This window comes from Hypanus sabinus, chromosome 17 (assembly GCF_030144855.1).
Source record: "Hypanus sabinus isolate sHypSab1 chromosome 17, sHypSab1.hap1, whole genome shotgun sequence".
Taxonomy (NCBI): Eukaryota; Metazoa; Chordata; class Chondrichthyes; order Myliobatiformes; family Dasyatidae; genus Hypanus; species Hypanus sabinus.
In genome coordinates this window covers 39606390-39629483 of record NC_082722.1, presented here as the reverse complement: position 1 = coordinate 39629483, position 23094 = coordinate 39606390, and the positions used below count along the sequence as shown (strand labels likewise).

Here is a 23094-nt window from a genome sequence, read left to right as displayed (position 1 = left end):
AACAACAAAAGTATCTCCCTCAAATGGCAACATCTACCATCAAGGATCCCCACGATCCAGGCCATGCCATCTTCACACAGCTGCCAAAATGCAGGAAGTATACAAGCCTGAAGTCTCCAAACCACCAGGCTCAAAGCAGATCTACTTCCCTTCAATCATTCACTTCTTGAACCAACCTGCAAAAAGCAAATCATAACCTCAGCAAGCACCATTACCACTACTTTGCAGCCACTGGGGTTTCTTTTTGCTCTAATTTTCTTTCTTTTATAATCTTGTATAAGATATGTTTAATTTCAGTTCTCCTTATAAACGCTGTGCATGCCTGTGACATGCTGCAGTAAGTTTCCACTGAACTTGTGCAATTGACAATAAAAGCAACTTTGACTTTGTACAACCTCATAGGTCCACTTGCCTAGGCTCTGCCCTGTCTCTTTCTCTAACTAACCATTCCAAACAACCACCTTGGAGGGAGAAGGGAAGAGGAAAAAAGACAAATTATGGAAATTAGGTGCAGCTGAATCTCAGCCAGCACTGACAGTCACAGTGCAGCATCTGAGGGAGCAGGTTTCTGCTTCCATTAAGGCACAAACAGAAGACATCCAAATTCTCAGCAGGGCCTCAAGCTAGTGTTATCAAAGCCTTCCTTCTGTCACCCAGAAGCAAAATGGCATACCTCTACAAAAGAGGTACGCCACTAACAATTCAGCTCCAGAACAAAATACCAGTTAGATTTATAGATGTATACAGTAGGGCAGTGGGCCATCTTCTCTATTTTGTTATGAGTGTACAAAACTTTATGGAGTTCACTATTTAATACATTGTGATAAATACTAGAAATACATTTGCATTTCCTTTCCACAAGTTTATGGAACAGGTGCAGGGGTGAACCGAGTTTTTTGGCAGATATGTACAAGATAGTCAAATTCAAATGATTTTACCAATGTCAGTTACTCATAATGTCAGGTTGTCTCAGTTAAAACAATTTTTGTACTTTGATTTTCCTCTGGAGCTGACTCCTTCGGGCCACTCAGAGGGTGCACATGCTGCAGCATCTTTCCTTCACTCAGAGATGCTTTCTGGGTAAGTCAGATAATCAATAACGGAGGTCTTGGAAAGAAGCCATTCTAATGGTCAGGTGATCAGCAGTGTGCCTCAGAGCAACTGGAAAGTAGAATCATTTGCATTATGCTAAGCACACATTTTTAGATTTTCTCACTACTCAAAGGTCAAGTCATCATTTCAGTCACACATGTAAAATCATTAAGAGATCTCTCAAGTGGGTGTTTCAAAGGAAAGAGAAGGCTTCTTTAGCTTTAGTGCAATCTTTGGACCTTTAATTAAAATAAGAAGAGCAATTTCTAAAGCCAGCCCGATATTTGCAAAGTACACTGCAAAGATGGTCTGCAGCTTGAAATTCTTTGTCATTCCTTGTACTATTGAAGGCCAAGGTTTTGCCCACTTCCTTATATAACAGACCACAAGACTAGAACATTGCCTTTTATCACAATGTACCAATTCAATTTTACAATGGTCACCAATTAATACATAATCTCATTCATTTCAAAACAGAGATTTCTCTGGACTCAGAACTATGCCCCTGTGGCTAGGCAAATAACATGCAAAAGCAACAGCAGAATCTGTCTTGAAGTCTTAGTGCTTTCATGGCTTGACCAGTACTGAGATAAGACAGTTGTCAGGATGCACGATAGTCTAGTATCTAATATGGAGACTTCAGTGAGAGTACTTCTCTGTAAGAATTCTCATGGGTGCCAGATAAAAGGATTAAATAATTCTTATGGATGTGCTGAGAAATCTTCAGAGACAGAGTTGTTAATTAGATAGGGAAAGGATGCCTTGTTTGTTGCTTTGTTGATGCTTGATGGGTGCCTTGTGAACAATCTATCCTTTTTTTAAAAAGCTGGTCAGCTGTTAGCTTCAGACAATGGTATGGCTTTCAGAAACAATAGTAGGTACGGTCTATGATAGGTGAAGTATTAATGTTAAGTCACACTGTAATTATTGGTAAATTCAATATAACAGCAAGATAATGTGGAAACTGCCCAATACTTACCCACTTATTCCATCCATGTCAGGACACAAAACTTACAGTAACACACACAAAATGCTGGAGAAACTCAGCACGCCAGGCAGGATGGATTTCCAGCATCTGTAGACTTTCTCATCTTTGTGATAAAACTTATAGTGTAGGAGTCTCACGGCCCTGTGCTTTGTGACTAAATCTCAGCAATAGTGTTTCATCGCAATTACCAAGATTTAGTCACATACCACAGGGATCAGTGGTTGACCTCAGCTATTTACATTACAGCATAAATCGAGATTTGCAAACAGATGCAAAGAGACTTCAACAATTTAAATAAGATGACTGGGGACAATTGCAGTATAACATGTGCAATCATCAGCCTCCTCAAGCACCAGCTAGAAGACTTCAGGATTGATGGCAAAAGTGATGGAAGACAATGAAAAAGTATTCAATGTTCTCAGGAAAGTAGTTTAGGATGCTGCCCAAGAGGTACTTTGCTATGGTTACCAATATGTCAATTTGAACTGTTTGCTTCACCAATTAGTTTGCTTTCAGTGACTAATTCACAAGGAAACCAAGATCTCTTTGTAAATCAACATTTTACAATCAATGACTATTTAAATAACTCTCCCTTTCCGCTTTCCCACCAAAGTGAATAAATACACATTTATCCATGTTATACGACATCTTCCATACACTTGTCCCTTGAACAATTCATTCAAATTGCCTTGAAATCTCTTTGAATCCTCCTCACAACTCACGATCCTACTAGCTTCAGGCCTCTAGCAAACTGAGAAATACTGTATTCAGTTCTTTCATTCAAATAACAGATAAATATTATGAATAGCCAGGACCCAAGCCTCAGGCCCTTTGGTACTAGGCCAATTACTACCTGTCACATTAAGAAAGCCCTATTTATTCCTGCTCTGTTTCCTGTCAAGCAATGTTCATTCAATGCCATTGTAATAACTCCAATCCTATATACTTTAACTTTGCAAAATAACTTCTAATGTAGTACTTTATGAAAGGGCTTCAGATAATCCAAATACACTACATTCAAAAATTTTCCTCTTCTTTGAGGCCCTCCATTGGTCAGGATTGACCTTGATTGTTGCGTCCCAGTTGTCTACATGATACACAAGCCAGGGCATTTGGAGGGCAAGCTGTTGCACATGTGCAGGCTCCACCTCTCCACACAGCCGATGAAAGGTATGAAGTTCAAAGTAGAATTTATTATCAGAGTATGCGGCCATGCTTAGCAAATCTATAGAACTGTAACTGTTAACAAACTGTGCAAATGCAGAATATAAATAAATAACAAATAACAATATAACAGAGTGTTCAAATGAGTGTAGCTATCCCCTTTTGATCAAAAGTTTGATGGTTGAGGAGTAGTACTTGTGCTTGAACCTAGTGGTGTGAGTCTTGAGGCACCTGTACCTCCTAACTGGTCGCAATGGCAAGAAAAGAACATGGTCTGGGTAGTGAGGATCTTTGATGATGGATGCTGCCTTTCTATGGCAACCTTTCAAACAGATATGCTTAATGGTTGGGGGAGATTTACCCACTACCTTTTGCACGATTTTCCACTCAAAGGCATTGGTATTCCCATACCAGGCAGTAATGCAGCCAGTCAGCACACTTTCTACCACTCATCTATAGAAGTTTGCCAAGGTATGCAGAGACCAATATAGTTCGGCACCAGTGGCGTTGCAGGAATTGCCTGTCGACATTAAACTTCCTTAGGGACTCCAGCTCCGGATTTTTCCTCAGGGTTTACTCCCGAAGCCTTCCCCATGAGTGCATATAGTCGCAAGGCAGCAGAGGTTTGAGATCAGAATTGTCCTTCTCCCAGATGAGCTGCCAGCCATGGCTGACGAGCCCCATATACCCAAACTGCCCCCTTTTTCTTGTACCACTTACATTCTCAAAAAACTCCACAGTTTTCCCTAATATATTTATCAAACAAGATTAATCTATCGCAAGTCAACATTAACTTTCACTGACGCGAGAAAATCTGTAGATGCTGGAAATCCAAAACAATAAACACAAAATGCTGGAGGAACTGAGCAAGACAAGAGGCGTCTATGGAAAAGAGTGAACAGTCGATGTTTTGTCCTTCATCAGGATCCTACCAATACACTGTGAAGACTCTTCCAGGGATGCCTACCTGGAATAAGTTATATCTTCCCTTCAGCGGGAGTTCAATATACTCTCTCTCATTGCTCTCCCTCGGTGATCTGTGTAGCCCTCCAACTCTTCAACCACGTGCTCACCCAGACCCATTTCCATCCAGACGAAGGGCCTCGGGCCAAAACGGCAGCTGTTTCCTTTTTTCCGTAGATTCTGCCTGGCCTGCTGAGATCCCCCAGCATTTTATGTGCGTTGCTTTTGACTTTCAGTATCCTGTTGATATTGTTTAAATGTTTAGTTGTTAAATCCTTCATAAGGGGGAAAAGCATTTTTCCTGGTAGTTAGTCCTATCTTACCTGTTTCCTCTCACTTCCCATTTAAATACAGACCATCTTCAGGTCACAAGTGTCAATTTATAGACTCTTGCACATGCAAACAAGTTTCCCTATTACCATACTCCAAAGTTCAACACATGTAAATACTTCCAATCCTATGAACTGCACAACAAGTTTCCTCTCAATCTCTCTCCACATTTAGTTATTGTTTTTTTTAAAAAAAAATTCAGCCTTATAAGCTTTTGATGTCATTTATTATACTACTATGAAGGTATGGTTAAAAATGTCAAGTGATTTTCATGTACTTTCTGGCTTAAAAGGCAAAATCACCTTAAAGGCATCTGTGAAAATGGAACCTGTTTGTTATCCTGGGATGGTTTGTAATGTGGTTACATTTGACACCTCCAATCTGCAAAGAACATTCCATATCTATGTAATTTTGGAAGAAGACAACCAAAGCCTTTGCTGTATCCATAGCTACCTCTTTTAGTACTCTGGGATACAGATTATAAAACCCTGGGGATATATCAGGTTTCAGTCCTATTAATTTTTTCAACACTATTTTTGTTCTAATATTAATTTTCTTTAATTCCTCACTTCATTACAACCTTGGTTCCCTGACACTTCTGGGAAGTTATTTTTTCGTCTTCCATGAAAGAACAAAAATATCGCTTAATTATTCAGCCATTTCTTTGCTCCCCATTATCCTTTTTCTTACTGTAAAGAACCTACACTTTGCGTTCAATCTTCCCAAACTTCAACGGTTCACTTTTATGTTCCTTTTAAATTAATCTTATATTCTATTCTCACTCTTAAGTCAGTCTCCTGGTCCTTTTGTTGAATTCTAAAGTGCTACTAATCCTGACCCATGTTCATTTTACTTGGAATTAGTTATGATTTTTTCTTCAGATCTAATAGTATCCCGATTACTCGTAGCTGGATTCCTTCTCATTTAATGTTTTTACCCCAAAAACAAATGTATAACTTCTGCAGCTTCTGCTTTTATTCCTTTAACTCTTTCAGCAAGATTGCATTTCTCATTAGTTCATTAGTTCCGATGGGAACCACAATAAAAAGAATCCTCCTCCTGCAACCAGTTGTAAGATGTCCTTAACCTTAGTAGTTTGCAGGGAAATTTTCCAGGGTTCACCTTCATGACAGCAAAAAAAAAGTAAAGGAATATCTGGAATTCCAGAGTTTGTACACACATGTGAATAAGATGTTTCACACATTAGGATATAGCCAGATATAGCAGTTCATTTAAGGTAGTGAATAAAATGTTTGTCAGGAAAACATTGGAATAAATACAATTTATCTCTTCATTCTCAAGTTAGCTACCTTCCTAATAAACTCATACACTCTGTGGCCACTTTATTAGATACACCTGTACACGTGCTGCTCATTAATGCAAATATCTGATCAGCCAGTCATATGCCAGCAACTCAGTGCAGGTATGGTCAACAGGCTCCATGTTGCTCAGACCGAACATCAGAATGGGGAAGAAATCTAATCTGAGTGGCAATGACCAAGGTGCCAGGGTGGTTTGTGTACCTCAGAAACAGCTGACCTACTGGGATTTTAATGCACAGTTCCTAGAATTTACAGAGAAAGCACGAGAAACAAAATATATCCAATGAGTAGCAGTTCTCTGGGCAAAAACACCTTGTTAATAAGAAAGATCGGAGAAGAAATACCCAACTGGTTCAAACTGACAGGAAGACAATAGTAACTCATATAACCACACATTACAACAAGGGTATGCAGAAAAGCATCTCTAAACACACAACACGTCAAGGCTTGAACTGGATGGGCTACAGCTGAGGAATCCCACACTGGATTCCACTTCTGTCCCTAAGAAAGTCACCTATGAGTGTATATTCTATGTGTTAAAAGTTCTACCACAGTTTAAGACATGTAATTTCAAATTTTGAACAGCAATAATGAAGTGATGGCAACATGTGTCCAAATCTAGGTATTATAAGTGTAAGGAATATTTCAACATGGTCTTGCTTTGTGTCCCTCAGTCTTTCTCTGCCTGAATTGTACAAATGAAGAATCTGGGAGGTGCATTGTAATTTGGAGGAGTCTTGATAATGTGGATGTTACAACTACAGTGCAAAACAGTAGATGGAATAAATATTTAGCATGTTTTTTTTTGGGAGAAAACAGCCACTTACTCCAGGACACCCAGCTTCTGAAATACATATATCATCACTATAATCAAAGTGCTTGGTCCAGTTTCAGGTTTCTGATAACCTGCAAATTGTTGAGGATGGGGGATACTGTAACCACACTAAACATAAGGTCTGTGTTGATCCTCAGAGTGGGACTGCCCCTCCCAGTATGAATGTTACTTGCCACTTATCTGCCCAAGACTGGATGATGTCCAGATCTTACTCTTCAGTTATTTGAGTAACTCAAATAGTTATGGACACCAAACAACTCCAAGCAATCTTTACTTCTGACTTCAAAATGGATAAGCGTGTGGCACGTGGCCAAGTGGTTAAGGTGTTGGACGGGCGTCCTATCCGGCGGGGGGTGGAGTCTCGTACTTTCAATCACTTCACACCACGGAAACCAGCATAAGCACCGGCCTGATGAGCCTGTAAGGCTCGAGACAAATGGATAAAATATAATAAATGACACATGGAAAGATAGTGCACTGGATCCTCTCCTCACAACCTCATGCAGAAATATCCTGGAGCTGAGAAGTGGTCTCGCATTGTCTTCCTTTCTGTCAAGTTTCACAGCTTTCTGTCACAAATCCCACTGATGTCAGTTTTACTGGAGTTCCTTTATTCAATAGAAATTTAAAATGCTGAGGCATTGTCATGATCTTTGCAAGAGGAGAGTTTGTTTCCAATTCAAAACCAAGTTCACCCAACCTCATTTATCAAATTACAATAAAAATGCAGCTCCAGGTCAACAATTCCTTCACTGAAGAACATGAAAGCACAGCCCTTATACTAAATATACTAACTAAAGATTATACTGATTGAATTAAGTGATAAAATTATGGATAGATTTAATAAAGGTAGCCAAAGGATGTTGCGTTTATGGACTTTCAAAGACAAATCATGAAAGTATGTCATGACAATTTAATTCATTAAATAGGAAAGTATTTGCATTATTGCAGATATTGGAATATTGAAATAGTAAACAAAAACTGCTGTTACTATTCAACAGGTTAGGCAGAGAAATGCAGTCAATACTTCAATTGACAACCTGAAACATTAACTCTGTTTCTCTTTCTATAGATGCCACCTGACATTTCCAATATTTTCCATACTAGTAGTTGGAACTTAATATATAAATTGGTCCATGTATAGGAGGAGCAAAACTATCATAGATATCTGTTGTTCTGACTGGAGAGAATAATGCAGTGGGATCCCAGTGGTGGGTATTAGGACCATTGCTTTCCTTGTTGCATACAATAATGCGTTATTATCAGTTTGCCAATGCAGTGAATAGTGAACAGGATAATGGCAGGCAAGTGGGATTAAGACAACCAATGTAATGAATTGACCTGTAGGACATATAGGAGATGCTTAATAATGCATATAGACACTAGGTAATGTACTTTGGTAGATATAACATGCATGGCTGAACAATCTGAGACAAAATGATTGTGCTGGCATGGGGTTGATACAAGAACAGGAGGATCAGAGGAAGCAAATTCACAGATGTTTGATTGTGGCATGACAAGTTGATAAGATAACACAGGGATTTTTAGAAATTGCAAATTTGAACACAGATGTCAGTCTGTCACTATGGTTCTTTGTAAAGCTTTGGTTGAGCCTTTTGCACCTAATTCTGGGTACGAACATTTGGGTACACTAAGATCCCTCAACAGGGTACAGAATGACCCTAGTATAGGACAGAATTAGGCCATTCAACCTATTCCAATGTATTCAGCCATCCCATCACGGCTGTTTTAATCCCCATTCAGTCACCTACTTTGCATAACTTTTAACCCTCCTCCTCCCACCGCCCGCCTTAGCAATCAAGAAATTAATATCTCCGCCTTAAACTCACCCAATGCCTTCACAGTCCTCCAGGGCAATGAATTCCACAGATTCACCACTCTCAGAAGAAACTCCTCCTCACCTCGATTTTAAAGGGGCATCCCTTTATTCTGAGACTGTGCAGTTGTATCCTAGGCTCTCCAACGAAAGGAAACTTCCTCTTCATGCCCACTCGAGCCAGGCTTTTCAGTGTTCAGTAGGTTTCAATGAGATTCCTCCCTCATCTTTCTAAACTCCATTGAGTTCAAGCCCAAAGACGTCAAGTGATCATCATGTTAGGCTTTTCATTGATAAGAACATTTTTGTGAATCTCCTCTCGACCTTCTCCAAGGCCAGCACATCTTTTCTTAATCATAGGGCTCAAAATTGCTCACTATATTCCAAATGCAGTCTTGACCCATGCCTTATAAAAGCTAAATGCTACATCTTCACTTATACCTTCTAGTCCTCCCAAAATGAATGCTAGCAATACATTTGCTGCCTTCGCTACCTGACTACCTGCTCTGAAACCAGGGATAATGGAAGAACTACGATCAGATAGGGATTCTTTTTGCATAAGAAAATTATGAAACAGGAGAGGAGTAGGCCACTTAGCCTTCTGCCGTTTAATATGAGCATGTCTTATCTGCCCTATGTTTTACCACCTCTTCTGGACCAATCCCATTGCTATCAATTTCCCCCAACTTCCAAAAGTTTCTTCTTCCTCTTTAAATACTCCCAATGATTTAGCCTCATTAATCCTCCAGGGTGGAAAAATCTTGGGATTCTCCACCTTCTGAGAATTGATCCTGTGTAGTCCAAGTTTAAAACTCCCACCTCCTAATCATCTAACTCTTGTCCACTCATTTAAGACCCTCCCATTAACAGAAGTGTCATGCCCCTTTCCTAAGTACCTTGAAGTCGAGAAGTTCAAGAGGGGATCAATAAAGTTAATTATAAAGTGTTGACAAAACCAGAAGGAAATGATTTCCTTCTGCAAGTGGGTCAGTCACTATGAATCAGAGATTTTAGAACCTCCCAAATTATTTTACAATTGACCAAGAATCCTTGGAGCATCTCCACATTTACAATTTAGTAAACAGCTCATAAAGGAACAAAAGTGGAAATGAGGAGAAATTTTTTCCACACTGTTACTCAGATCCAGACATTACAACTTGAAAGTGTAGTTCAATCAAATCTCTTAACTTTCAAAAGACAAGTAGATACAAAGAAGACTCATTTGTAAAACAGGGGTGGAAAAAAGCTAGCAACTCAAATTAATCTAGAATGGATTTTCAAACTGCTGGCAGGGGTGAGATGAGCCAAATGAGCAACAACATTCCATGATATATTTACTGGAGCTGCATAGGTTGCTTTATCATTTTCATCTACATTTGTTAATCCAAAACTTGTTTGATGATAGTAGCAATGGAGTAGGTAGATCAGTCTACCAAGGCAGGTTGTTGTTTCCCAGTAAATGGACGCAAGAGGTAAGATCACATCAACAAGCCACCATCTCCATCTCACTTTTCATGAAACTTCAGTGGAAAGAACACAGGAAGTTTGGCAAATCTCAGAAAACCAATGCGTTCAGGATTCTTCAGAGCAGTCCAGTGCACAAGACACGTGCTGTTTATGTCTTAGGGCTCATCCTGTTAAGAGTCAGGGCCCACTTCAAAGGCCTCTGTCCACAATTTCATTTCATAGCCAACTATCCAGTTCATCTTCACTGCTAACCCTGACCAACAAAGTCAAAAAGACCACATGCCAGCTACAAAATAAGATGGCAGTGGCAGGCAGCATCCCTGCTGGAATTCTCAACTTATTGGTTGTAAGTTCACAACCTCATTTTCCACATCTGAGAAGAAGAGAACATGTCAAAGAATCTCTGAGACACCATAAGCACAACAATCTTCAAAACATCCTCCAAATCCATTAAGATATATCTTAGCACCCAGCCCTAGGCCAGGATCCCTAAATACACTCATCTACTAGTCTATCATCAGATTACCAAAACAGACGTTCTTCTCTGTGCTTCATTTTCACAACATTTTATCAGGTGGACAGAGGAGATAGATCAAGAAGGCCTTGTTGGAGTGTAACAACCCTGCCAACACTTGGAAATATTTGGTCCTGACAACTCAAAATGGAGCAGCTTTCATATGTTCCTTGAGAATCCTAGTTTCCCCAAAACAAATAGCAGAAATAGCACATCTCCCAAATGTCATACTTAGCTACTCCTGGTAGAGTCTACAGATCCCGTGGTGACTGTATCAGCCACTTCAAAACCATCACAACTCAAGTACAAAGCAGTCGTCATGTGTTCTAGGGCTTGCCTAAGGGAAGAAGAGCATAGCAGCGGGTATATAATGGACCATAGGTTTGCAGATTCTGGGAATTTATAATCTTGCTGTTGCTGATGGTCCATTGTCTTGTATGATTGCCCAGATTTAAATGTTAAGTGTTATGTGGAGGCAGTGCCATATAACAAAACAATGTATTTAATATAATGTATTTTTATGATCTACTAACAGTAAATTGATACCAAACATGAGGCCTCTCAATCTATTGTTGCTGATAGCACTTTGGAAGATCTATACAATTAGGCCATCACCTCATTTCTCTCGGAGCATGGTATATGTTTTACCTCCATGTGTCAATCCCACTTAAGAGTCGATACTTGCCACTTAACGTTTCTTCCCTGTGTCATCTTCTTTGCAATTTACATACAGTAGAACACAGAAAATTATAGCACAGTAAAGGCCCTTCAAACCACAATGTTGTGCTGACTTTTTAGCTAAAAGATCAATCTCACCCTTCCCTCCTACATAGTTCTCCATTTTTCTATCATCCATGTGCTTATCTAAGAGTTTCTTAAATGTCCCTAATATATTTTCCTCTACCACCATCTGTGGTAGGGTATTCCAAGTACTCATCACTCTGCAAAAAAAAAAATTAACCTCTGACACTCCTCCAAACACCCTTAAAATTATGCCCCCATGCGTTAGCCGTATCTATCCTGGAAAAAAACTCTGGCTATCCACTCGATCTATGCCTCTTATTATCTTGTAAATTTCTATCAAGTCACTTCTCATCCTCCTCCACTCCAAAGAGAAAAGCCCTAGCTCACTCAACTAAGACATGCTCTCTAATCTAGGCATCATCCTGGTAATTTCCTTTAAACATTCCAAATCCTTCCTATAATGAGGCGACCAGAACTGAACACAGTATTCCAAGTGTAGTCTAACTCGGGTTTTATAGAGCTACATCATTACCCCGTGCTCTTGAACTCGAATCCTCTGAGTAATGAAAGCCAACACACCACACACTTCTCAATAACTCTATCAACTTGCATAGCAACTTTGATGGATCTATGGACATGGATCCCAAGACACCTTTATTCCTCTACACTGCTCGGAATCCTGCCATTAAACCTGTACGCCACCTTCAAATTTAAAAGTAACTCATTTCACACTTTGCTGTGTTGAACTCTGCTACTTCTTAGCCAGCTCTCTATCGTGTCAATGTCGCGTTGAAACCTACAACTAACTTCTACACTATCCACAACTCTATCAACCTTTGTGTCATCTGCATAAATTACATTCATTCGCTTTAACTTCCATTGTCCCAAAGGAAAATTTTACCATATTTACTCGATTAGATTTAGGTTCTTTGAACACCTCCATCAATTCTTCAACTGGTATCTCTCCTACATGAAACCAAAGTTCCTATCATCATTCCACAAAAGAACGTAACATAAGAAATAGAAGCAAGAGTAGGTCAGCTGGCTCTTCCAGGCTCCTCTACTATTCTTAGGGCTCATAACTGATCTTTATTATTTATGGATAGATCGTGGAGTTGGCCCTTCCTTCTGGCCCTTTGAGCCACACCACCCAGCAATCACACAATTTAACCCTAGCCAAATCAGGAGACAATTTACTCTGCCTCAGTGCAATTCTCCAGCATTTTTCCTTTATCCACTCATCCCTCAATGCCCAGAAATCTGTCAATCTCTGCTTGAATGAACACAATAATGAAAGTCCACAGTCCACAAAGGTAGAGAATTATCAAGGTTCAGCACTCTCTTAGTGAAGAAATTTTTGCTCAAGTTTGTGTCCCTTTGTTCCAAGTCTCCTCAGCCAGGCAAAACATTCTCCCTACACTTAAACCTGTCAAACCCTGTAATAATTTTGCCAATTTATACAAGATTTCAACTCATTTTTCAAAAATCTAGAGCAGGGGTTCCCAACCTTTTTTAGGCCATGACCCTTTCAAGAACCAAGGGTCCAGGGACCCCAGGTTCGGAACCCCTGCCCTAGAGGATACAGTTCCAGCCTAAGAGAAAATCTGAAGATGCTGGAAATCCAAAGCAACACACACGAAATACTGGAGGAACTCAGCAGACCAGGCAGCATCTACGGAAGGATTTTGGCCTGAAACTTCAACTGTTTACTTTTTTCCCCACAGATGTCCTGCTGAGTTTCTCTATCATTTTGTGTGTTGCTCCTCAAAGCTTCAGCCTACTCTATCTCTTTTCACGTGGCAAAAACCAGTTTAGTACCTTTTTGCTGCATTTCTCTCCATGATTGTTATATCTTCATTGGGTAAAGAGACAAAATGTATACAATATACCATGTGTGGTGCCACCAAAGTTTTCAGCCCTGGAAAAATTCTAAAATATTGGTCAGCACCATCTATCTCATGGAGGAACGTTAAGGCCTCAAACTATGATGGCCATGACTTGGACTTCGCATGTTCAGCAAAGTTTCAGCAAACTTGCTTGCCTTTGTACTCTGTATCACTCTAACTTGAATATTAATTTACAGAGATAAAATTCAAACGATGCAAATCGTATCTTACTGTAAAACAAAAATGTGGTAGCAATCTATTGCAATTTAGTAAAAGATAGGGTAGCTTAATGGACATAACAAGTGGCAGATGGAATTTATTTAAAAAAAAATGTGAGGTGATGTATCTTGGCAGAAGGGACAGGCAATACAATTTCAAAAAAAATGTACAAAGATTATGACAGGTTTAAATAAAGTGGATAAAGAAAGGCTGTTTCCATCAGCTGCTAATTCAAAGCCTAGGGGACAGAGATTTAACATTTTGGCTTAAAGACACAGAGCTGATGTGAGAGGAAAAAAAGCATCTTTTCTCTGCAAATATCAACAATCCAAAACTTACTGCTTAGAAAGAAGTGGAAAAAAATTGATAAGTTTACTGGAACAAACATCTGAGGGAAATGCAATAACAAAGGAAAGAGCTGAAGATTGCTGCTAACAGAGCTTCAAGAGTCTTGGTGGCCAGAATGCGTATTGATAAAACTACGTCTCAAATTGTCCTGTCACCTTATAAGATCTGTGCATATGCATCGTCCCTCAGGTTTCTCTCTTGCTAAATCTTGGTAATTTACTATCACATTGATATACGTAATCGCAGACATCTCATATACAAATTGGTTATGGTATTTCCTAATTCATCATTGCCTATGGTTCAGAAGTACTTCATCGGTTATAAACCTGCAGTTATGAAAAGTAAAGAATATTAGTCTTCTACTAGGTAAAATTCATCTTCAGCAAGTCTGCTCTTTGCATCTGATCATGCTTTACTGCCTTCCTCATCATCTACTGTTTAACTTCACATGACTCAAAGAAGTGGTCGGTGAACTGGAGAAATGTGCCTACTTCTTGAAGCAGGTGCTTCAGTGCAGCCCTGATACCTGTGTCTACCTTACAATTTGAAGGGCCACATGGTAAACAAACTAACTGAAACAGAACCATGAAAAAGTGCACCCTGTCAACCTCTTCTCAGTCATCAGTTGAATGAGAAAGCATTAAATACTGAGAATACTCGGTAGATCCAGAATTCTTAAGTGAAAAGTAACTTAATGTTTCAGGTCAGCGACATTTCATCAAAATGTAAAAGGTTAAGTTGGCTTCTCTTTTCAGAAACGCACTTAATTTGCTAAATCCTACATTATAAAACATGAGATCCTTTTCAGATTTTCAGTGTCTACAATGCTGTTTTTGAGCAAACAGAATGATGACAAGCATTTGCAGCCATTCCATAAGACAACTCATTCACAGAGCTTCTGATCTCTTGTTGGTCCTATGAAGAAGTGAAGTGGAAACCATTTCTCTGAGGCTGCAACTGACAAAACACACCACTGCCTATTTAAATAACTTAAAGCTATAATAAATTAATTCAATAACAAGCAACTGTAATGACAGTGCAAATAAAACCAAAAATAGATCTTCTGTCAGGGTTGAAAATTAGATCAGGTCACCAAATAAACTGTGCAAATGAACACTGTGTAAGAGTTGTCATGTTGGTGGGAGCATTGTTCAGACCACACAACTACACCAGATAAAAAATCCTTCAGATTTTCTCTTTAAAGATGTCACCAGACTCTGAGAAATCAACCAACTACCATTCATGGCCAGGAATATGATCCACATCTGGGAGTGTGGTAATGGAGAGGATAATACGGTGTATTTGTAATAGGGAAATTAGATACCTTTTCCGCATCAGGTACTACATGGACAGTATGCCATCTTCAAGAAGCTGCCATCTTCAAAATCTTCTCTCCGTGCCTATCATGATCGAGCAGACCTGGTCCACAGCCATGCAATCTTCCACCATTTAAATAAAGTGCTTCTTTTTTCCCCTGATAAAAGGACAATCTCAGTTTCCAATATTATGCTACATTTCACAGATCTTTCCAAACTCACTTAGCTTATTGATATCTTTTCATTGCCTCTGCTCCTCCTTACAACACATTTTCAAGCCTCTCCGAGTGTTTTCAGCAAATTCTTGAATCTTTTTATTTTGGTACCTACCAACAGGTAATTTATACAAATTGAAAAACATTGACACCTCAGCATTGATCCTTGTGGCACACTATATTATATAGTCGGCCCTCCTTATCCGCGAGGGATTGGTTCCGGGACCCCTCACAGATACCAAAAAACGTGGATGCTCAAGTCCCTTATTTAACCTGTCTCAGTGCGGTGGACATTAGGACCCAACAGCGGAGCTCTGAATCCACAGTGTTTCTGTTCACAAAAATAATCACGATCACGATGAAAATAAAGTGGAAATAATAAAGCAATCGGAAAGAGGTGAAACGTCATCAGAAAAGCGTTAGGCTACGTCGGTCAATGATCGGAACAATTTTAAAGGATAAAGTGAGAAAGGCCCTGCCCCGATGAAAGCTACAATTATTACTAAGCAAAGTGGTGGTTTAATTATTGGGTTTTAGAATTTTGATCCTCCATATCAACCAGGCATGGATGGAGAGTGCACTCGGGAGCGGTCTGTCACTGGATCGAACTCGGGAACCTCTATTCCCGAGCCCAGCACTGAAACATACATTCTTAAGTGTTTTATATGCATAGAAAGGTAAAATATATACCATATACTAAGACAAACGTTTGACTAACTTACACTAAATAATACCGGATGTACCTGTACCGACTTACTTAGTAAAAGAACTTCCAATTTTTTTTCAATCCCGATCCATGGTAACCTACGCACATCCTCCAGTATACTTTAAATTATCTCTAGATTACTTTTAATACCTAATATAATGTAAATGCTATGTAAAATAGTTGTGATACTGCATTGTTTAGGGAATCATGACAAGAAAAGAAAGTCTGTACATGCTCGAACAACAGGTGCTGGAAGAGCACTTCCGGGTTTTCTCGATTCGCGGTTGGTTGAATTCGCGCATGTGGAACTTGCATATAAGGAGGGCCGACTGTACACCTTGCCAGCCAGAAAAAGTCTCATTGATACCAACTCTGTTTCCTGTTTCCCAGTCTTCTATCCAGACCAATATAGTACTTCCTAGATTGAGGGGCTTTTTATCTTCCACAATAACCTTTGATGGGGTATCTTATCAAGTGCCTCATGGAAATCCAAGTATAGCACATTCTTTATCAAAGAACTACAACAAATTGATCAACGTGACTTTTTGTTCACAAAAGCAATGCTGACCTTGCTTAATTACATTCAATTTTTCCAAGTGCCTTGCTATAATGAGTTATATTTTCTCATTCAATGGAATCATCTTTGAACCCCCAAATCTTACTTGTTCAATATATACGCATGCCACTATTTAGGAACATTAAGTTTGTTTGTATGTCTGGAAAAAATTCACCCGCTACTTCATTAAGAATAAAATTTCACTGCTGTATATTCTAAATCAATTATATTAGAAACAGAAAAATAATGTCCCATGCAAGCATTGCACTCTAAAATTAAGAAAATTGTAGAAATTAACCAAAAGACTATAATCTAATATACATATCTCTTCATCTCCTCCTGGTCCTGAGATTATGACTTCTAATTCTTCCACTCAAAGAGACATAACAGACATCTTCGATACCTTTAAGCACTTAATTTATCTCTCATTCTTCTAATTCCAGGGAAATTGGGCCCAATAGCATACAATTTCACTGCTCCATTTTGTAGTTTTTAAAATGAGTGATATTATGTGTACAAATAATACATTCTACACACATTGTATTTTCCTGTTAATGTATGAAGTTTTTAATATAGGACAGTAAGCTAATAGGCATACTGTACATGAGTTATCCTTGAAATAAACTTGGCAAATTTCAATTTCTCCCTCATTGTCAGGCAAGTACAACTTACCTGAGGTAAAAAGACCTCAGACTTCAGATAACAAGGACGTGGTTTTGATTGGATCCAAAGAAAGGCAGATAATGTCCCATTCAGAGAAACATGAGGCAACACATCAGGAATAATTAAGAATTTTGAAAAACAGCACAGTATAAATGATTTACGAGGATGTTGCCAGGTCTGGAGGACCTGAGTTACATGGAAATATCAAATAAGTTAGGACTTTATTCCTTAGAACATAGAAGATTGAGAGGAGATTTGATAGAACTATACAATATAGATAGTGTAAATGCAAACAGGCTTTTGTTTCTGAGGTTGGATGGGGCTATAACCAGAGGTCATGGGTTAAGGGTGAAAAGTTTAAGGGAAACATGAGGATCATGATATTATTGCACAAACTGCCAGCACAAGTGGAGCATGCAAGCTCGATTTCAGCCATTTAAGCAAAATTTGGATAAGTACATGAATGGTAAGGAGTATAGAGGGCTCTGGTCCCAATGCAGGTCGATGGGAGTAGCCAGTTTAAATGGTTCAGCATGGACTAGATGGGCCAAAGGGACTGTTTCTATGCTGTACTTTTCTATAACTATGATTTTTTTTTAAGTATGTGTATTGTGGTACTGATACCCATATGCAGAAATTTTCAAAGCACAGAAAGTTGATAATAAAGCACATGGGTCACTGGGGTCATAAATGAAAGAACAGAATAGAAAAGTAAAGGCATTGCACCAGAAGTTTACAAATCATTTGTTCAGCTCACAAAAAACAACCCTAAGTATGACACATCTGGAAAGAGGTAAAGACTTTCGGAAAAGTGCAGAAGAGATCCAGCTGGAGGAACCAGAGTGAAGAACTTCACACACGAGCAGCAGAGAGAAAAACTATGATGTCATCCAATGCAGGGAAAGCCCCACTATTGCAGCATTCTTCTTAAAGTTAACATTACTTAAGACAGTCATAATAATTAAATAATTGTTGAAATTTTATTTAATATATCCCAATTATTTTGCTAGTCAAAATAAATAAATTTAACTCTTGAAAAATTACTCTAAGTACACACATACGCATCGAAAAGTCAAGTGAATACCAGGGCAAATAAACCCAGCTCAGGATCTAAATGGCTATGAAGCAAATTGTAAACTAGTGGATTACATGATATTTCAAACAGATTGCTTTCTCAATTACATGCCGAATATTTTCGTATTTTATTTAAATCCTATTTCTTTAACAGCTTGATGGAAGTATTGTCCCCAAGACATCCTGTTGATCCAACACCAACATGAAATCAAATGTGGACCACTCAGCTTAATTCAAGAGATTTGATTGTTCCTTCATTTATTAAAATAGTGAAATTCTCTAAAACTTAATACCATGTACACCAGGGACTAATGCGGTTCAACCTTGCCATGCCCTATCATCACCACCTTCTTTTGGCATTGCTTTTTGTGCAGCTGTTCCAGAATCACTGACACGATGAATAAGTAACAATAGAGTTCGGGAAATTTAGTCAAAATATTCTACTGACATTAGTAAGAAACCTTGTCTTCCAATATTAGCATACTGCAAAATTATTGGTTTTGTCTACAACTTGCAGAGGAGTTGATTGAAGACCTTTTATCATATGAATTAAACACATATCCCCCACCCCCACTGTCCATTTAACCTGTACAGCTTGGGCAAACTGAAACATGTCAATTTTCCTTAAAAGTGCACTATATTAAAATATATTACTGTATTTAGATAACACTGTGTAACATGGCAGTAACAGGTGGATGGGATACTGCTGCTGAATTTCAACTGTTGACGTGTTCCTGGTCAACTACATGACTAGTCAACCCACTCTCAAAATACACTGTAATTGGCATGAAGCTAAACTACAGAGATCGCTCATTAGATCCTGCAGCGTCTGTGCAGATATGAGCAAAGTTGCCGTTTCAGGTCCACAGCCTTCGGTTGTGATGAAAAGTCACCGACCTGAAGTTCGCACTTCAGATTACAAGCAAAAACGTGTGATGGGCATAGTTTATACTGCTCAGTGGTGTGAAACCCCAATTTATTCTGTGGAAAAGGGGGTTTGCGGGGCAGCCGACTGCCGCCTCCCTTTCGTCCGTTAAAACCACAGATTTCAAAGGTGCCGGCACCCGGGCTTCGTGCCTCGAGCCCCGCCCTTGGCCGCGTGCGTGCATGCGCGCGGATCCCCACACCGCCCCTGCTGGTTGGCGGGCAGTGCGCGCGCACTCTCTTCGCCGCCGCCTCGAGCCTCCTCCAACTGGGCAGCAGCGGAGAGAGCGGCGCGGCACGCGCGGAGAAGTCCGTTGCCGCGACTGTTCCCGCTCCTCTGATTTAAAATCACTTGCCCCCCTTCTTCCCCTCCTCCCTCCCCCTTCTCCCTACCTGTGGGGGAAAAAAAACAAGGAGAGGCTCACCTTTAACAGCCCGAGGCTTGGATTGTTTTCGCCTGGACATGTCCAGTCCCTCGCTCTCCTGGAAGAAGCTACTGCCTGGGCGCCGCTGTCCGGGCCAGTGACCGGAGCTCCAAACATCAATCTCCTGTTTCTCTTTCTCTCTCTCCCTCCTCCTGCCCGTTGCAATGCGGCAACTTCAACCTCTCGGAGTGGACTACGTGTGACGTCTCCTTCGTACTTTTTTTTGTTCGCGGTGGTGCTAAAACTAGATTTCAGTCAAGTGTTTATTCCCCCCCCCCCCACCTTTCCTCTTGTTTCCAACACACACACACACACCCACACACAACTTCTTTGCAACTGGTGGATTTGGATGCAGGATCCAGGCAGCCCGCACGAAGACAAGTGATTATTTACGGGACCCGGGAGGAGGAGGGGGCGGAGGTGGAAGGAAGGAGGGAGAGAGAGGGGGGCTGCTTTTTTTTTGCACAAGGCTTATTGCTCGCTGGTGGGGGGTGTGTGAAATGTGCCGCTGCCCTTTTTCCTATTGTTGCGCGAAATCCAGTAAATGATGAAAGCTCCGGCTTTCGAGCAACGCTGGCGACCTCGAGGACTGAGCGAAGAGCACGCAATATCCTTAGAAACAACCGAAAAGAAAGGAGAAAAGTGAACAAAACAAAACAAGACGCCCGCAAAACCAACAGCCAGCCTGACGTGCAACTCCCTCCGCCACAGCGGCGGCAAAAACTTGGCGGCGGGATCACCTGTTTAGCCAGAAATGTGGTAACGGCGCGGCCAGGCGCCCCTTGTTTTTCTTGCCCCGAGAGTGGCCCGCTCCGCTCTTGCTCGGCACACACATAGAAACAACAAGGTGGCTGTTTGCTTCAGGGGGGCACCGGGCTGCCAGAGGGTGCCGCAGATGTTCAGCAGGGTGTCGGTGGCGGCGGGCAGCAGCTGCCGCCGCTTTGTGCCATGACCGCCGTCCGGCTTTGGCGCCCGGCAGCAGAGCCGGCTCTTTGTGGCGGGAGCGGACGAGCTGGCTTCCTAGGAACTGCGTTAGCGCGCAGTGCAGACACATAATAAGCTGGGAAATTCAAGTAAGGCCCAAACCCATCAGGACCTCTCCACGGGGGAGCTTTCCCGCAGGGAGACGCGCCACACGTAATCACGGAGGAAATCGCTGTCCAAGTGCAGAGCACGCATGGTGAATAATGAAAAATCTGAGTGTGCGATCGTGCCCAAAGCATGGAGCTCCGGACAAGCCTGGATTGGACTGCGCACACAATGCCGCTCTCATTGTGCCTCTTCTTACTTATCCTTTAAGCTAAAAGTGCTGCAAACAGCTTTTTCAAGCTTGCGAATACAAGCTTGAAACACTCTCTGAAATTGGCACCCTTAGATCGACTTTATGCAAAATGTTATTTATTTTTCGTTAATATTCTTTTTCCCTTCTTAAAAGAACGGAACAACTACATCAAACTATTACAGAGCTCCTGAGAGAAACTAATTGGTTTTACAACACACAGACCAACGTTATACGGAAAAGATGGGCGTCATTTATTTAAATAATACAACTTAACAGTCGCCTGCAAACTCCGCTTTTATTTGGGAACAGCTATTTCAAGTTACTGCACGATTCGCCTAAATATTTAAGTAAATATGAAAATAAAACAAAAACCGAGTCCAAAACCATGATATACTGTTGGTGAAAACGGTAATGGCAGTGGAAGGCGCCAGACTCTTGTCCATTTAAGCAAGTCGCTCCAGCTGAACCACAAACTGCTTTAATGTTGCCATTACTGTACATCTCCTTTGATTCGCAGAAGCAATCTCGCACTCAGTTTTTAATAACCTAATTCCTACCGAACAATGGAAATTCTTTAGCTTCCAGCACGTAACTCCCTGCAGGGCACAGTGAATTTCAAAAATATCCGTAATGATACAGTGGAATTAAAAGGGTATTAGTGTTAGTAATTCGTTTACATCTAATTATAAACTGATGGAATTATGCCTATGTGGCTAACAAATATAATCGGTTTGAATTTATTTATGTGAATGTGTGTGTGCTGAGACGTTGTTAGACCACCTCTGTGATTTTAAATACAATTTTGAAATGGGGTGGGGGGAATGAATGAGCAAAGGACAGGTTGGAAGTCTGGCAGATTTTTGAGGAAGGTAATAAATTAGCTCCATTAACAACAACATTTTCCGATTTATGTGTTGTTTATCTGGGATAAATGTTACGAGTGAACATGAAACCATCCCGAATTTGACATAAAAATGCATTAAGTAATGAAAATGTTTCATTTTAATTTAGCGATTTTATAATCAAATTGTTTTTGTGTTGGATATTGCGGAGAGCTATTAAATAGTTTTTGTTCCAGCATTCAGTGTAATGTCGAGCAGAGCTAAATTTTCGTCCCTTTCCTTATTACACGGTTCCTTTTGTCTGGCCAGGAGACTTGCGCCCCCTCCTGGAATTAGCTCAAAACTCTTAATTATTTCTAATCCGGTCAAACATCGTCGTTTCGTTGCACTCACAATTATTTCGATAAATCCTGCTGACCATGGGGAACATGCTATAAATACATAATATTTGCTTTTGTTCTAGTATGTTTAAAATAGGAGTTCTGAACCAAAAACATGCCATATTTTCACAACTAATATTCCCTCTATTTCCAACACGGTGTCTATTCAAAACGTGCCTGGAGAATCAACAAAAGTTAAATGCAAAATTATACAAAAAATATGAGTGATTCGCTGCATTAAACAGGTAAAGATGAATTGTCCTTAGTAATAAGTTTGAATTTTCCCATTCGTTTTGTGTCTTTTGTTCATGAAATGATGTCCAGCGGTGTTGGATTGATTTCTGCTACCACTTGCAGTTTAAAGACAGCTTTGAGAAAACCATTTCAATACACTGTTGTTTTTATATTAAACATTAAACTCAAATGTTTAAGAACGGTACAACTGATTTTTAAAAAAATAAATCCTAAAGCAATCTCTGTCATACTCGTTTTCTTTTCAAATACAGGTAAGCACCGACCTCCGCATCCACAAATTTAAAATTTTCGACAAACTATGTAGCAACATGTAAATATCTACTGGATTCGAAGTATGACGATACATCGATGGGTTTGAGTAAAAATGAACATATTCGACCCACATTACTCTTGATAACTACCTAGTCGTCATTTTTTCTAATATACGGAACGCGACTTTAGTTAAATAATAGATGACCAGTCCTGAATGAAGGAAATGTTTATTTACATCCACATTCAGAAACCTGATATAACCGAAATTCCAACATACAAAAAAAAGTAGGAATGCAATTGATTATGGTAGCTTTTACTGCGATTCATACTTCAAAGAGTGTTGAAAGTTAATTGGTGGAAATCAAAATATTTAACAAACCTGGAGAAAGCATATCTTGGCTCTTACAAGTCAAAATCAGCGGAGTTTACATATTGTCAGGTATGCATGCATACAAAACTAATGTCGCCTTTTGTTTAGAACTATTTCGATTAGGA

At 39.9% G+C, this 23094-nt stretch overlaps 1 protein-coding gene across 3 annotated transcripts in view; it reads right to left on the bottom strand.

The window, feature by feature from the left end:
- Positions 1-22520, bottom strand: part of znf423 (zinc finger protein 423) — a 392953-nt gene extending 370433 nt beyond the window's left edge. For 2 of the 3 annotated variants that reach the window (XM_059992895.1, XM_059992896.1), the window contains exon 1: positions 19589-22519. In XM_059992895.1, the coding sequence (XP_059848878.1) occupies positions 19589-19628 (40 nt within the window). In that variant the 5' untranslated portion in view covers positions 19629-22519. Of the gene's footprint in view, positions 1-19588 lie in introns of all 3 variants that reach the window. The other variant, XM_059992897.1, reaches the window with a different exon arrangement.
- Positions 22521-23094: the final 574 nt, after the last annotated feature.